At 46.6% G+C, this 14,192-nt stretch overlaps 1 protein-coding gene across 1 annotated transcript in view; it reads right to left on the bottom strand.

Annotated features, from left to right (window-relative positions):
* Positions 1-1,003: 1,003 nt before the first annotated feature.
* The window catches only part of LPAR2 (lysophosphatidic acid receptor 2), a 61,580-nt gene continuing 48,391 nt past the window's right edge, over positions 1,004-14,192 (bottom strand). Inside the window, exon 3 of the mRNA XM_060252606.1 lies at positions 1,004-2,266. Coding sequence (XP_060108589.1) covers positions 1,965-2,266 — 302 coding nt within the window. The 3' untranslated portion in view covers positions 1,004-1,964. The remainder of the gene's footprint in view (positions 2,267-14,192) is intronic.

Raw genomic sequence — 14,192 nt, 5'->3', positions numbered from 1 at the left:
TTTTCCTGCTTCCTCCTCTCCTCTCCATCTGCTCATATGTTTTCAGCTTTCCCTCCTTCCCTCCCCCAGCAACCTAACCTTAGGAAAATTATGGTCCACTAACACAATGGGGCATTGCCTAGCAACAGCCACTAAGGGCATTCATTTCTTAAAGTTATAGGCATTGTTGCTTTCATTATGGAGGGTTTTCATTTCTTTTATTTCAGATTTTTCTGCAAACCTGAGGCTCTTTTCAGGTTTGTAGAAATACTTGCCTTGTCTGTTCATGGCTCCAAACTTGAGCAGGGTTTCACGGCAGACTTTTTAAGGGGTGGTTTGCCATTGCCTTCCCCAGTCATCTACACTCCCCCCCCCCCCAAGCAAGCTGGGTACTTATTTTACCGACTTCGGAAGGCTGAGTCAACCTCGAGTCAGCTACCTGAAAACCCAGCTTCCACCGGGGATCGAACTCAGGTCGTGAGCAGAGTTTAGGACTACAGTACTGCAGCGTTAACACTCTGTGCCACTCTGCTCCCAAAAACTCTTGGAGGACTGGGGTGTGTGGCCTAATATGCAAAGGAGCTCCTGCTAGAATTCCACCCCGGCAATGTCTGAATGTAGCCTTAGCTCAATAACTTCTGAATAGGGGTTTTAAAAAAAGATATCAAAACCACTTCTGGATTAGCAAATTATAGTAAGTAGATTGGCACTTTCCAGGGATCTCAGGTTCACTGTTCCTCGAGCAAGTAACCAATTTGAAATGCAGCTGCCACTTTTAGCTTGCAATGGCTTTACTCCACCTTTCTTGACAACACCTGCCCACTTCCAGCAGTAGCGAAAAGTCACTTTACAATAGAGCTGATGATATATATGTGAGCACCACACCTGTTTCAATAATGTAAAAGTCTACAGCAAAGCGAGACAGATTCATCCTCGACAGAAGAGGGCATGTTGGAAGTTGGACCGTTCGTGGATATTGGCTAACATGCATCCCCCTAAAACTTCTGAAAACCCAAAGCAAAGCAACAGAATAAATGGTTCTTTAATGTTTAATGTCTGTATAGCCCTGCAGCAATACCTGGTCCCAGATCATACGGATCACCTGCCAACCTAACATCTACCGTCCACTTTACCAGGCAGGGCAGCCGTCAGCTCTGCCACTGCCTTGACCTGGAACGTTCCTGAGAAGTTGCTACAGTTTGAGCTGCCAAACCAGAGGAGGTTATAACAGATTATCAGAGAACTCTTAGCCCTAGAACGGCCATGCCAAAAAAGGGCAGTAATACTGAAAGGGCCAAGAGGACAATACTTCGCCCTGTGCAGAAAACATCTGGATGAGTGCTTCGGCCCATCGAGAGGGGCCACCACTCTGCTGAATCAACACAGCTGTTAAAAATAAACACTCGCTGCTGCACAGAGACATGTGTACCCCCAGAATTGGTGTTCCAACACTTCTCTCAAAGTTTAGCCAAACAATTCTGTTTAATGTAGCAAGGCCAATAAAATTTTGTCCCAAGAGACCACCCATTAGTCTGCCTGCAGATCTGGACTGCAGCCGCTCCTATGGAGGGGTGGTGAGTGGGAAAAACACATGTGCTAAAAAAAACAAACGCTATGGTGCAAGCCAGTTTTGAACTGGTTCTTAACTCTAGAGTGTTTAAGGTGCCTTTCCAGCTGTAGCACAGAGTCAAGGTACGTACTGCCTTAAGCTCTGTCAAGCATGTTCATTTGCTATATCCCAGACACAGTCATCCACAGCCACGAAAGGACCTGGGTCATGAAGCTGATTGCCATCATGGTATGGTAGCCCCAGACCAAGACCGCCTTCCATAGCCACTGAACAATCCACAGGAACAAGTTTGTCCCTTACAGGACACGGTTGCTAGCCTTGTTCACACTGCTACCCTCAGAGGGCAAACCAGGGAGTCGCACAGGGGCCCCCACGACTTCAGCAAACCAGTATCAATGAGTCTACAGCAGAAGAATTAGAGACTGGAGTCCATAGTCAGATGCCCGTTCTGGGGTAATATTCTGTGTTCCGTGTTGCTGGACTTGACTGATGCCGGTGAGTACTTTGGGGGCCTGTAGCAGGGGAAGCACAGAATCTTCCGGAAGGTGCTGCGCATCTCATTGTCCCGGTAGGAGTAGACGATGGCGTTGATGACCGAATTGATTTCGGCTAGCAAGAGGAAGTATTTCTCCACGGCTAACACATTGCAGCTCTTACAGCCCAGGCCATCCAGCAGAAGCACCACCTGGCCAGGAGTCCAACAGATTACAAAGGCACCTAAGAAGAGGAAGAAACGACAACATTAAAACTCTGAAAGCACGTGATGCTTAGCTCCAAGTAGCCACACTTTCGGGATATGCACACTGCTTTAAAATGTGCATACAGTGCTCCCAAGGTAGGGGAAGGGATTGGTGCTGACTCAGTTGGCATACACGAGAAGATTCTTGCTAAGCTAAATCTTCTCAAGCTGTTGCTGATATAGAAGAAGATATTAGATTTATATCCCATCCTCCACTCCAAACCTCAGAGTGGCTCACAATCTCCTTTATCTTCCTCCCCCACAACAGACACCTGTGAGGTGGGTGGGGCTGAGAGAGTTCTCCCAGAAGCTACCCTTTCAAGGACAGCCTCTGCCAGAGCTATGACTGACCCAAGGCCATTCCAGCAGGTGCAAATGGAGGAATGGGGAATCACAAATAGTCAGACAAAAGAGGAGACAGGCAGTATAATGACACCTGAGAGCTGTCTATCACACATGAACTCATGTAAAGCACTCTTCCACTGAATTCAAACGGTTGGTCAGATCCATACATGATTCTAAAAGAGAACTACACTGGAATAAAGTTGGATGTATAGCTCTATTTGTGAGGCCAGGACACTAGAAGCCCTCCCACTGTGCCCCACTCAAGCACCCAGAATACAGAGCTCTACTGCCCCAGACAGAGAATTCCAACGATAAGCTGCGGCTAATAGCCACTGATGGACCTCTGCTCCATATGCTTATCCAATCCCCTCTTGAAGCTGGCTATGCCTGTAGCCGCCACCACCTCCTGTGGCAGTGAATTCCACATGTTAATCACCCTCTGGGTGAAGAAGTACTTCCTTTTATCAGTTCTAACCTGACTGCTCAGCAATTTCATTGAATGCCCTTGAGTTCTTGTATTGTGAGAAAGGGAGAAAAGTACTTCTTTCTCTACTTTCTCCATCCCATACATAATCTTGTAAAACTCGATCATGTCACCCCGCAGTCAACGTTTCTCCAAGCTAAAGTGCCCCAAGCGTTTTAACCTTCATAGGGAAAAGGGTTCCAACCCTTTAATCATTCTAGTTGCCCTTTGCTGCACTTTCCCCAATGCTATAATATCTTTTTTGAGGTGTGGCGACCAATTGTATGCAGTACTCAGACAAAAGGAAGGAGCTCTTCATGGTGTGTAGTTAACTTATTACATATGCTGCCACAAAAACTGGGACAATGGCCCCTGCCTTAGATGATTTTTACCAGGGAGCTGGATCCAGCGGAGGATTTCTGTGGATGGAAGGGGCTTTCATCTGCCAAGTTTCTTGCCGTCCGCCTTTCATAGCAAGCTGAAATCCCACCCCCACCCCCCACTGCTCCAGGGAGGAAGTTAGAGATCTATCACAGGAGAGGGGAATCAGCAAAAAAAAAATCACACACATGCACACTTTCCTTCTGCAGAAATCCTCCACTGCATCCAACCCACTGTTTATACAATGACCATCAGCAATAACAGCTAATCAGAGAGTGTATATTTAATGACCACCAACCTGCAAATGACAGATCAAAGGACAAGGGGGGGGGGCTAAAACAAACAGAGGAAACTTGAAGCACCTTAAAGACTAACAACATTTTATTCTACCATAAGCCTTTGTGGACCGGTTCCCAGAGACAAAGAGAGGGCTGATGCCTTTGTATCCTATTCTCTAGGGCTTTGCAAAATAGTTTGGTCTGACCCAACAGAATTTATCTCACCTTCAAACATGGCTGACTGGGGATATGGGCTATTGCAACCCAAAATCTGTAGGACTCACTCAAAATTGCCACCATCCATCCATCCATCCATCCATCCATCCATCCATCCATCCATCCATCCATCCATCCATTCCTGGAAAGGCACCTTAAACACTTTATAGAGTTAAGAACCAGTGCCATGAGGCAGCACCTGGGGAAAGCCTCAGCCTCTGTGTACTGTCGCTGGAATTCCAGAGGAACTGGTTGGCCACCGTGTGAGACAGGATGATGGACTAGACAGACCACTGGTCTGATCCAGGAGGGCTCTTCTGACGTTCTTATGAAGACCTCAGTCTCTCTGCCCTGTTGTTGACCCTCCAGAGGAACTGGTTGGCCACTGTGTGAGGCAGGATGATGGACTAGATAGACCACTGGTCTGATCCAGGAGAGTGTCATGGGTGCTGGGGACCCTGCAGAAGAAGCTGAGCCTGCAGAAGAAACTGTGCCCCTGCCACCTGCACCAGTGCCCCTGCCTCCTGCTGGAGAAGATCCAAGCCCCACTGCCTCACCCTCTCGCGTGGCTCGTGTGCGTGACCGCCTTCGTCAGGACCTCAGGGATCGGAGGAGCAAGACGCTCCCTGAGCCCTGAGTTTTGAAAGGATTCTGGCCCTTCTAGGAGTGAGGATGCTTGAGTCTCAGCAGGATCCTGGCTGCCTCTCTGAGCCAGCAATTAGCCCAAATGGGCAACAGACAGCAGAGGGCTGTATAGCTGTGGGCTTTGGGAGGAGGCTTTGTGGAAGCAACTAGTCACCTGACATTCTAGCAGCCACTTCGGCTTTTGACTTTGGCCTCTGGACCCCCTGACTTTGGCTTTGACTTCTGGACCCCCTGACTTCGGCTTCTGAACCTCTGACCTGCGATACCTGGACTGTGATTCGGTTTTGGCGCCTTGGACCCTCTTTGCTCACCAGCTACAGACCTTGGACTGCCCTTGGACTTTGCCTGACCCGGCCCTAGCCCGTGACAGAGGGCTCCTCTTGTGTTCTTATGAAGGCCTCGGCCTTCCTGCCCTGTTGTTGGCTGTCCAGAGGAACTGGCCATTGTGTGAGACAGGATGCTGGAACACAGAGACTACTGGTTTGATCCAGCAGGGATCTTCTTATGTCTTACACTAGCCCCACTGGACTTCAAAGATCTAAAGATTGTTCTGAAAAAAACTTCTGTGACACTATCCTGCTGTGCTAGAAATTCAAGCTCAAATCACACCATTTGGGTCAAGAGTAAAACAGGTTGGACTATGTGCATACAAAGAGAAACGGCTACACTCCCAAACTGCACTCCTCACACTCTCGTCAAATACCCCTCGAGGTGAGCTCAAGGAAAGTTGGTTTGGCAAGTCGGCAGAAGAACTGGGTTGTGCACTGCGCTGAGCGGCTTGTATTTTTGTCATTACGAAAACAGCCTTCCTCCTCTCTCCCCTTATCAGTTTTACAGCACCTGAAGGAGTTTCAGAGATAGGCTACCATGTTAACAAGCTAAGGAGATTACTTAAATGTTTTTTAAAGACATTTTTAAAAAAGTGGACAGGCGAACTGAAACAAGGGAGAAACGTCAAGACTGACAACCAAATCCATAATGGAAACACAGGCAAATAGGAGATAGATTTGAGGCCGGGAGCATCTTAGAGGCCAACAAGGTTATCACGGTATCACTGGTAAATAGGTCTGTCAGGGGCTGTATATTTGTATTTCCCCAACCACACGACCTGGCCTTTTTCCACACTAAGATCTTGTAGCAGTAGATACAGGTGGGCAGCCGTGTTGGTCTGAAGCAATAAAATGAAGTTGGAGTCCAGTAGCACATTTAAGACCAACTGAGATTTTATTCAGAATGTAAGCTTTTGTGTGCTAAAAGCACACTTCATTAGACAATAGTAGGGGATGGAATTAGCAGTCCTACATATATACCCTTCACAATTAAGAAACCTAATGACATGGACATCAATCTTACTACTGCCTTTGCTGTTTTTTCCACCCAGTCAACCCAAACAGATGATTTGTTGTTCAGTCACACAGTCGAGTCCGACTCTTTGAGACCCCATGGAGAAAGTCATGCCAGGCCCTCCTGTCACCATGCTCTGAAGTTTGCTCAAATTTGTGTTAGTTACATCAGTAACATTGTCCAGCCATCTCATCCTTTGCCTCCCCTTCTTCTTTTGCCTTCTGCCTTTCCTAGCATCAGGGTCTTCTCCAGTGAGTGCTCCCTTCTCATTTGGTGGCCAAAGTATTTGAGCTTCAGCTTCAGGCCTTCCAGGGAACAGTCTGGATTGATTTCCCTTAGGACTGACTGATTTGATCTTCTTGTAGTCCAAGAGACTCTCAATGATTGCCAGACCCCAACTTGTTCTTTTAAGCTGCTAAAAACATTTTCAGTATCCTGCGTACTAATTCACTGCCTGCTCTCTTTCTCTCTCTGTAGGACTGCTAATCCTATCCCATGCTATTGTCTGATGAAGTGTGCTTTTAGCAAACAAAAGCTTACATTTCTGAATAAAATCTTTGCTGGTCTTGGACTGCAACAGATAGTAGATTCTCCATAACACTTGTAGAAAAGAACAATGGCAATTCCAGCCAGAACACCTACTGAGGAAGCCATGTGCTACTGGACTCCAACTTTGTTCACCTTGTAGCAGTGCTTCTGCATTTCTCTTTTGCTACCTCTTGAGAGGAGGAGGAGGAAGAGATGATACTGGATTTATATTCCACCCTCCACTCTGAATCTCAGTCTCAGAGCTGCTCACAATCTCCTTTATCTTCCTCCCCCACAACAGATACCCTGTGAGCTATGTTCCCTTTAAGCTGCAGAGTTTTGTGAGCAAAAATTCTACTTTGTGAGCTACTGGCATTAAAGTTGTGAGCTACTGCATCAATTAGTTTGCTCCGGGGCCATTTTTCCTGAGCTAAGCCAAAAAGGTGTAAACTGGAGGCTAAAAATCTGTGAGCTAGCTCACACTAGCTCAGCTTAGAGGGGACACTGCCTGTGAGGTGGGTGGGGCTGAGAGGGCTTTCACAGCAGCTGCCTTTTCAAGGACAACCTCTGCCAGAGCTATGGCTTACCCAAAGTCATTTCAGCAGGTGCAAAAGGAGTGAGGAATCAAACCTGGTTCTCCCAGATAAGAGCCCGCCCACTTAACCACTACACCGAACTGATTCCACACCACTGAATGCATATTTCTATTTGTTGTTGCTGCTGCCAAGTCAGAGCTGACTTATGGCAACTCCGTAGCGTTTTGAAGGCAAGAGAAGTTCGACGGTGGTTTTCCATTGCCTGCCTCTGTGCCGAGCCTCCGGCTTGGTGGTCTCCCACCCAAATACTCCCAAGGGCTGACCCTGCTTAGCTTCTGAAATCTGATGAGATCAGGCTAGTCTGAGCTGGAGAGCCCAGGGTACTTTGCCACTACAATCCTGTAATGCTCATTTACATGTCAAAGGCAATAGTGAGTGACCAATCCCTGACCCCACCCTCCTTAAATTTGCAAGTGGAAAGCTATTAGAGAAAACTTTTGTTGTCCAGTTGCCTAGTCCATTTGCAAATATTCATAGCCTTGGGGGAAACTGCCCCAACCCCCTTGGCTTTTCTTACCCTCTTCAAAAATGGAAAACATTCTGCTCAATTCCATGCAGCTATCCTGTGCTATCAGTTTCTGTGACTTTCTGCTTCATTTCAAGACGCTTCAAGGATACTTTTAATGATCTTAAAGCAATTATCAGGAAAAGACTGATTACACTAAATTTGGAAACAGGTAGATCAAGATGGGTGGACACATTAAACGCTTTAAAAAATTGTAGCAGGGTATGAACTTTCATGAACTTGTGGCAGGGTATGAACTGGATGAAGCACAAACCGGAATTAAGATTGCCGGGAAAAACATCAGCAACCTCAGATATGCAGATGACACTACTCTAATAGCAGATAGTGAGGAGGACCTAAAGAACCTCTTGTTGAGGGTGAAAGAGGAGAGCACAAAAGTAGGCTTGAAACTCAACATCAAAAAAACTAAGATCATGGCATCTGGCCCCATCACACCTTGGCAAATAGAAGGGGAAGACATGGAAGTAGTGGCAGACTTCACAAGATCACTGCAGATGGTGACTGTAGCCATGAAATTAAAAGACGTTTGCTCCTTGGAAGGACAGATATGGTGAACCTGGGCAGTATAATAAAAAGTAGAGACTTCACCCTGCCAACAAAAGTCTGTATAGTCAAAGCAATGGTATTCCCAATAGTAATGTATGGCTGTGAGAGCTGGACCATAAGGAAGGCCAAGCGTAGAAGAATAGATGCTTTTGAGATGTGGTGCTGGAGAAGACACTTGTGAGTGCCTTGGTTTGCAAGAAGATCAAATCAGTCAGTCCTAAGAAAATCAACCCTGACTGTTCCCTGGAAGGTCAGATGCTGAAGCTCAAATACTTTGGCCATCTAATGAGAAGGGAGCGCTCCCTGGAGAAGATCCTGATGCTAGGAAAGACAGAAGGCAAAAGGAGAAGGGGACGGCAAAAGATGAGATGGCTGGACAGTGTTACTGATGTAACAAACACGAATCTGAACAGACTTCGGAGGATGGTGAAAGACAGGAGGGCCTGGCGTGACTTTGTCCATGGGGTCGCAAAAAGTCGGACTCGACTGTGCGACTGAACAACAGCAATGAAGTCTCATGAATCACTGCTCACAGAAAAAGCGAGCAGGGTCACAAAAGCTCATAAAAAGGTAAAGGTAGTCACCTATGCAAACACCAGTAGTTTCCAACTCTGGGGTGGTCGCATCACGAAGTTTTTGTGCAGACATTTTACGGGATGGTTTGCAATTGCCTATCAAGAGCTCCGTGGCGCAGAGTGTTAAAGCTGCAGTACTGCAGTCCTAAGCTCTGCTCACGACCTGAGTTTGATCCCCAGCGGAAGCTGGGTTTTCAGGTAGCCAGCTCAAGTCTGACTCAGCCTTCCATCCTTCCGAGGTCGGTAAAATGAGGATCCAGCTTGCTGGGGGGAAAGTGTAGATGACTGGGAAAGGTAATGGCAAACCACCCTGTAAAAAGTCTGCCGTGAAAATGTTGTGAAAGCAACGTCACCCCAGAGTCAGAAACGACTGGTGCTTGCACAGGGGACCTTTCCTTTTTTTTTCTTGCCATTGCCTTCCCCAGTCATCTACACTTTCCCCCCAGCAAGCTGGGTACATTTTACTGACCTCGGAAGGACGGAAGGCTGAGTCAACCTGGAGCCGGCTACCTGAACCCACCTTCCGCTGGGATTGAACTCAGGTCATGAGCAGAGTGTTTGACTGCAGTACTGCAGCTTTACCACTCTAAGCCACGGGCCTCATTGACAAAAGCTAATACCCTGCCACAAATTTTGTTAGTCTTTTGAGGTGCTACTGGACTCTTGCTCTTTGGAAGGGGGGTTTAAGTATTTGCTTGTAAATTTCAGCTTCATTAATGAACAATAATGAAACAACTGGTCTGATAGCTTCCTCTTTGCAGCCACAACTGGTCAGATACAGAAAGAAGTGACCACCTGGGATGTTTAAATGAACGAGATGTTGGGGGACATTACCAACTACATCCCCAACCTGAAAACCTCTGTCCACCAAGTGCATCAATAAAACTTTGCTAGTCCACATTCAACAGATTAATGCTGCAATTCTGCTCAGCACCCAAAACAAATTTTGGAAAAAAGGCAGGTGGTCAACATGAAAAACATCGGACTGCAACAGATTCTCCATAACACCTCCATAACAATGGCAATTCTGACCAGAACAGCTACTGTGCAAGTTATGTGGAAATGTAACACAAAAGTGATTTTTTAAGCTGTCAATCTAGCTTTGCATCTGCATACATCTGGAATTCAAAACGTCAGTCTGAAGTCTGGTGCAGAAACTGGTTTGGTTATGATACGTTTTAACTCATTTTTAAAGCAAATTGCCCTTGTGGTTGTGGAAACTTATTCTGAAACTTGAATGCAGGGTCTGCGGATGATTTTCATAATCATGAAATACAGCTTCTACATCCTGTACCTAAATTGGCTGAGACTGAAAGAGATCTTGGGGTTGTTGTGGAAAGCTAAATGAAAATGGCAAGCTCCATACTCGGAATGGTTAGGAAAGGGATTACAAATACATTAGCCAATATTGTGAAGCCCTTCTATAAAGCTGTGGTGCAGCCTCATTAGGAACAGCATGGGCAGTTCTGGTCACCGCATTTCAAAAAGGACACCACAGAGCTGGAAAAAGCTGCCTTCCAGGGCAGCTGGTTGACAGCTGTGTAAAAAAGGATGCTGGACTAGATGGTTGAATATTTTTTCCGGCCATTACCAGTTATGTTCTGGGTTTTGACGGTAAGCTGAATGGTCCAACAGAAAGGCGGCATGGTAAATAAAACATGAACATATGTTGTCCATAACCTCCCCGCACAAACTCATTCTGGCGACTGTTCTAATTGTACCAGAGTGTCACTACTTGGCATCGGCTAGAGTTCAGCACCAAGCAGTTTCCCCAAAGGAGCCAATCTAAGAGTCGTGTTTTTGTTGCCAAAAAAGATGTCAAAGCAGCCAGGCACCCTAAGCAGCAGTTTTAGGTTGGTGCAAATACACAGGAAGTGGAACATGGGGGAAATCTGGCCTTGAGTTTTTCAGAAACTCCGCTCATGCCAGGGACAGCAGGACACAGCTGTTTCAGAGAGCAGGTACGCAAGTCAAGGGCATGAGAGCCCCAGCCGTCAGCAATGATACTTTGAATTAGGGCAGGCTGTTATAATTTGGCACCAAGTTTGCTCTTTGTCCCAGTAAAGACTGGTGGGAGTCAACCCATACACAGGGTGCATAAATGAGCGGCAATAAGTGTGTCTCCCATGCACAGACATGGCTGGACAACTACACTTCCAGTGTCTGAATGGGTGAACTTGTAATTTGGTCCAAGGACAAAGCCACCATCCTTGAATCAGGAACGCGTGAAGCTGTCTTATACTGTATGACACCATTGGTCCACCCAGGAATGACCATGTCACATGAGCAAGATTCTGGACTGGAGCAAGTGGAAGATTCTCACAAACACTAAAGGAGACAGGTTTCCACTCATTTCCGCCTCCTACTGCAAATCTTCAACTCTGTCCCATGATGCTTCTGCAGTCATTCGTGGGGGCATTTTTGGCTGGAGAAGGAGTCAAGGAAGTCGCACCAAAGATAAAAGTCCCTCTGTCTGTGGAAATGCTCCATGGAAATCCACACCTTTGGGCCACAATTTAAGGGGCCACAATGAGTACATGCAGAGAAGTGACCTCGAGTGCACAGAAGCCAAGACCAGCAGGTGGGATATCAACCATGTGCACATCTGTGTACAGACTGAACACCTGTAGAGGACTAGCATAAACATGCATGATGTAGAAACAGGATGTCTGCTGCAAAAACAGCAGCATGAATTTAATTAAAATACGTATTCGCAGGGCTTTTTTTTTTTAAAACAGGAATGCAGTTCTGGCTGGCTTGGCATTGGGGGTGTGGCCTGATATGCAAATGAGTTCCTGCTGGATTTCTTTCTCTTTTTTTTTTTACAAAAAGCCCTGTGTGAAACAACGGTGGTGCCAGGGTGTGTGGCCTAATATGCAAATGAGTTTCTGCTGGGCTTTTTTCCTACTAAAAAGCACTGCATATTACCGTGTTTCTAAACACAAATGGAAGCCAGCCTCCTCGAACATTTGAATGTACTTTGCTTTAAAAAGCCTTCTGTAGATTTAGGCTTCAAGCAAATGCTAGCAATATCTGCTTTCTGTTTCACTTACACCGCCAACCTTCCTTTCGCCCATCAGGCCTACACAGGGTCATGCGATTCTTTCATACACCCCAACAAAACAAGGGCACACCCATACCCACTTGCTTCTTGCATGGAAACCTGATCATAGCAAAGTATCATAAAATGGCATCATGCAGTTATATCAAGCCTGGTGTTCTTTCGTTCAGTTCCTGCCCCTTGGACACATGGAATCTATCCATCCCGGTACCTGGTTTAAAGGATGTTGAACATATCCAAGCTTTGAGCAGTGCCAGTTCCAACATCCTTTTGTGCCAGGAATGCCCTCCCAGTACAAAGCCCCACAACTGTCTCCACCTTCAAACCCTCCTCAGAAAGCACCTCTTCTGAGAAAGCTTAAACCCAGCCCATTTACCCCACTGCTAACTGCAATTGAAGCTTGAGTATACTCAACAGCATTTTTTTGTTTCTCCCTGCTGTTGAATTTAGATTGTAAATTCCTAGGGGCAGGGGGAAAGAAAGAAAGAGAGAGAGAGAGAGAGAGCGCTTTGTTTTTGTTAGGATTACACTGCAAAGTAAGAATGACTGGGATTACAAGCTTAATAGACATCAATGGCTCTAAACAGTTGTCATTTTTACTGAATGTAATAGTAAATTGGGCAGCACGTGCCAGCCACAAAGGCAGAAAAGCTAGGCCACCCACAGACAAGGTATGGATTTTGATGTACTCAGGGGACTCCCTGCATATGCAGATAAGAATATGACTTTGTAATTTATCCAAGACAGAAAGGGCTCCCCCTCTACACACCAAAACAACCTGATTAGGACTAAATATGCCCCAGGATGTATGGAATGCTGAGTTGGTTGGGGAGTGAAAGTAGAGCAGGTTTTTATATCCCACTTTTCTCTACCTGGCAGACTCTGGGTTCAGGTAGCCAGCTCGAGGTTGACTCAGCCTTTCATCCTTATGCGGTGGGTAAAATGAGTCCCCAGCTTGCTGAGGAGAAAGTGTACATGACTGGGGAAGGCAATGGCAAACCACCCCGTAAAAAGTCTGCCGTTAAAACATTGTGCTATACCAGAGTGGTGCTTGCACAGGGGACTACCTTTACCTTTTCCCCCTCTACCTTAAGAAGTCTCAAAGTGGCTTACAGTCATACTCCTCTTCCCACAACAGGCATCTTGTTGAGGTAAGTCAGGATGAAAAAAGTTCTGAGAGAACTGTGACTGCCCCAAGGTCACCCAATCCGCTTCAGGTGGAGGAGTGGGGAATCAAACTCAGTCCTCCAGATCAGAACTCGCTGCTCTTAAGCACTAAAGCATACCTGCATGGGAAAGCAGGTAAGAGAACAAGCCTGTTCAGGTCCCGAAGAATTCATAGGCTTCTGGAAGGGAGGAGGGGGAGAGGTCTGATCTGCAGTTCTTCTCAGCCCCCATTTTGTTGCCTCTACTAGAAAAGCTTCTCAGTCAAGCTTCTTGGAGAGCCAGTTTGGTGTAGTGGTTAAGTGTGGACTCCTATATGGGAGAACCGGGTTTGATTCTCCACTCCTCCACTTGCACCTGCTGGAATGGCCTTGGGTCAGCCATAGCTCTGGCAGAAGTTGTCCTTGAAAGGGCAGCTGCTGTGAGAGTCCTCTCAGCCCCACCCACCTCACAGGGTGTTTGTTGTGGGGAGGAAGGTAGAGATTGTGAGTCGCTCTGAGACTGAGATTCGGAATGGAGGGCGGGATATAAATCCAGTATCTTCTTCTTCAAATGCTTATTTCCAAGGCAACCAAACTGACTGATGAGTGTACTGATGAGTGTACTCAATGTTCTCAGAATGCTCAGAGTTGACAGTCGGATAAGGGCCAGGGGTAAAGATGGAGAAAGTGGCCTGCACAGAATTCCCAGTACTAGGTTGATTTTAGATGTGTGGTGGATTTGCTACCAGTTTACACACACATACACAACATAGAGGTGGCAATCCCCAGTTGCGGGAAGGGGATCCCCTGGTTTGGAAGCCCTCCACCCACTTCAGGGTTAGCAGAAAGCGGAGTGAAGGGTGAAATGTCCTTTGTGCCCATAGGATATCATGGAGAACCTGTGGATATCAATCTGTGTATATCTGGGGCTCTGGGAGGGCTGTTTTCTGAGGTAGATGCACCAAATTTTCACCGTTGCATCTTGTGCCTCTCCTCAAAACAACCCCCCAAATTTTAAAAATATTGGGTCAGGAAGTCCAATTCTATGAGCCCCAAAAGAAGGTGCCCCCCCATCCTACTTTATTTCCAGTGCAGGGATGGCATTTAAAAGAAGTGTGGTCCCTTTAAATGCGATGGCCAGAACTTCCTTTGGAGGTCAATTATGCTTGTCACAAACTTGATCCTGGCTCCACTCCCAAAGTTTTCTGGCTCCTCCCCCAAAGTCCCCAAGTATTTCCTGAGTCAGACCTGGCAA

This window comes from Heteronotia binoei, chromosome 13, assembly GCF_032191835.1.
Source record: "Heteronotia binoei isolate CCM8104 ecotype False Entrance Well chromosome 13, APGP_CSIRO_Hbin_v1, whole genome shotgun sequence".
Lineage (NCBI taxonomy): Eukaryota > Metazoa > Chordata > Lepidosauria > Squamata > Gekkonidae > Heteronotia > Heteronotia binoei.
The sequence above is the reverse complement of the archived record's forward strand: the minus strand, read 5'-3'. Positions and strand labels throughout refer to the sequence as shown.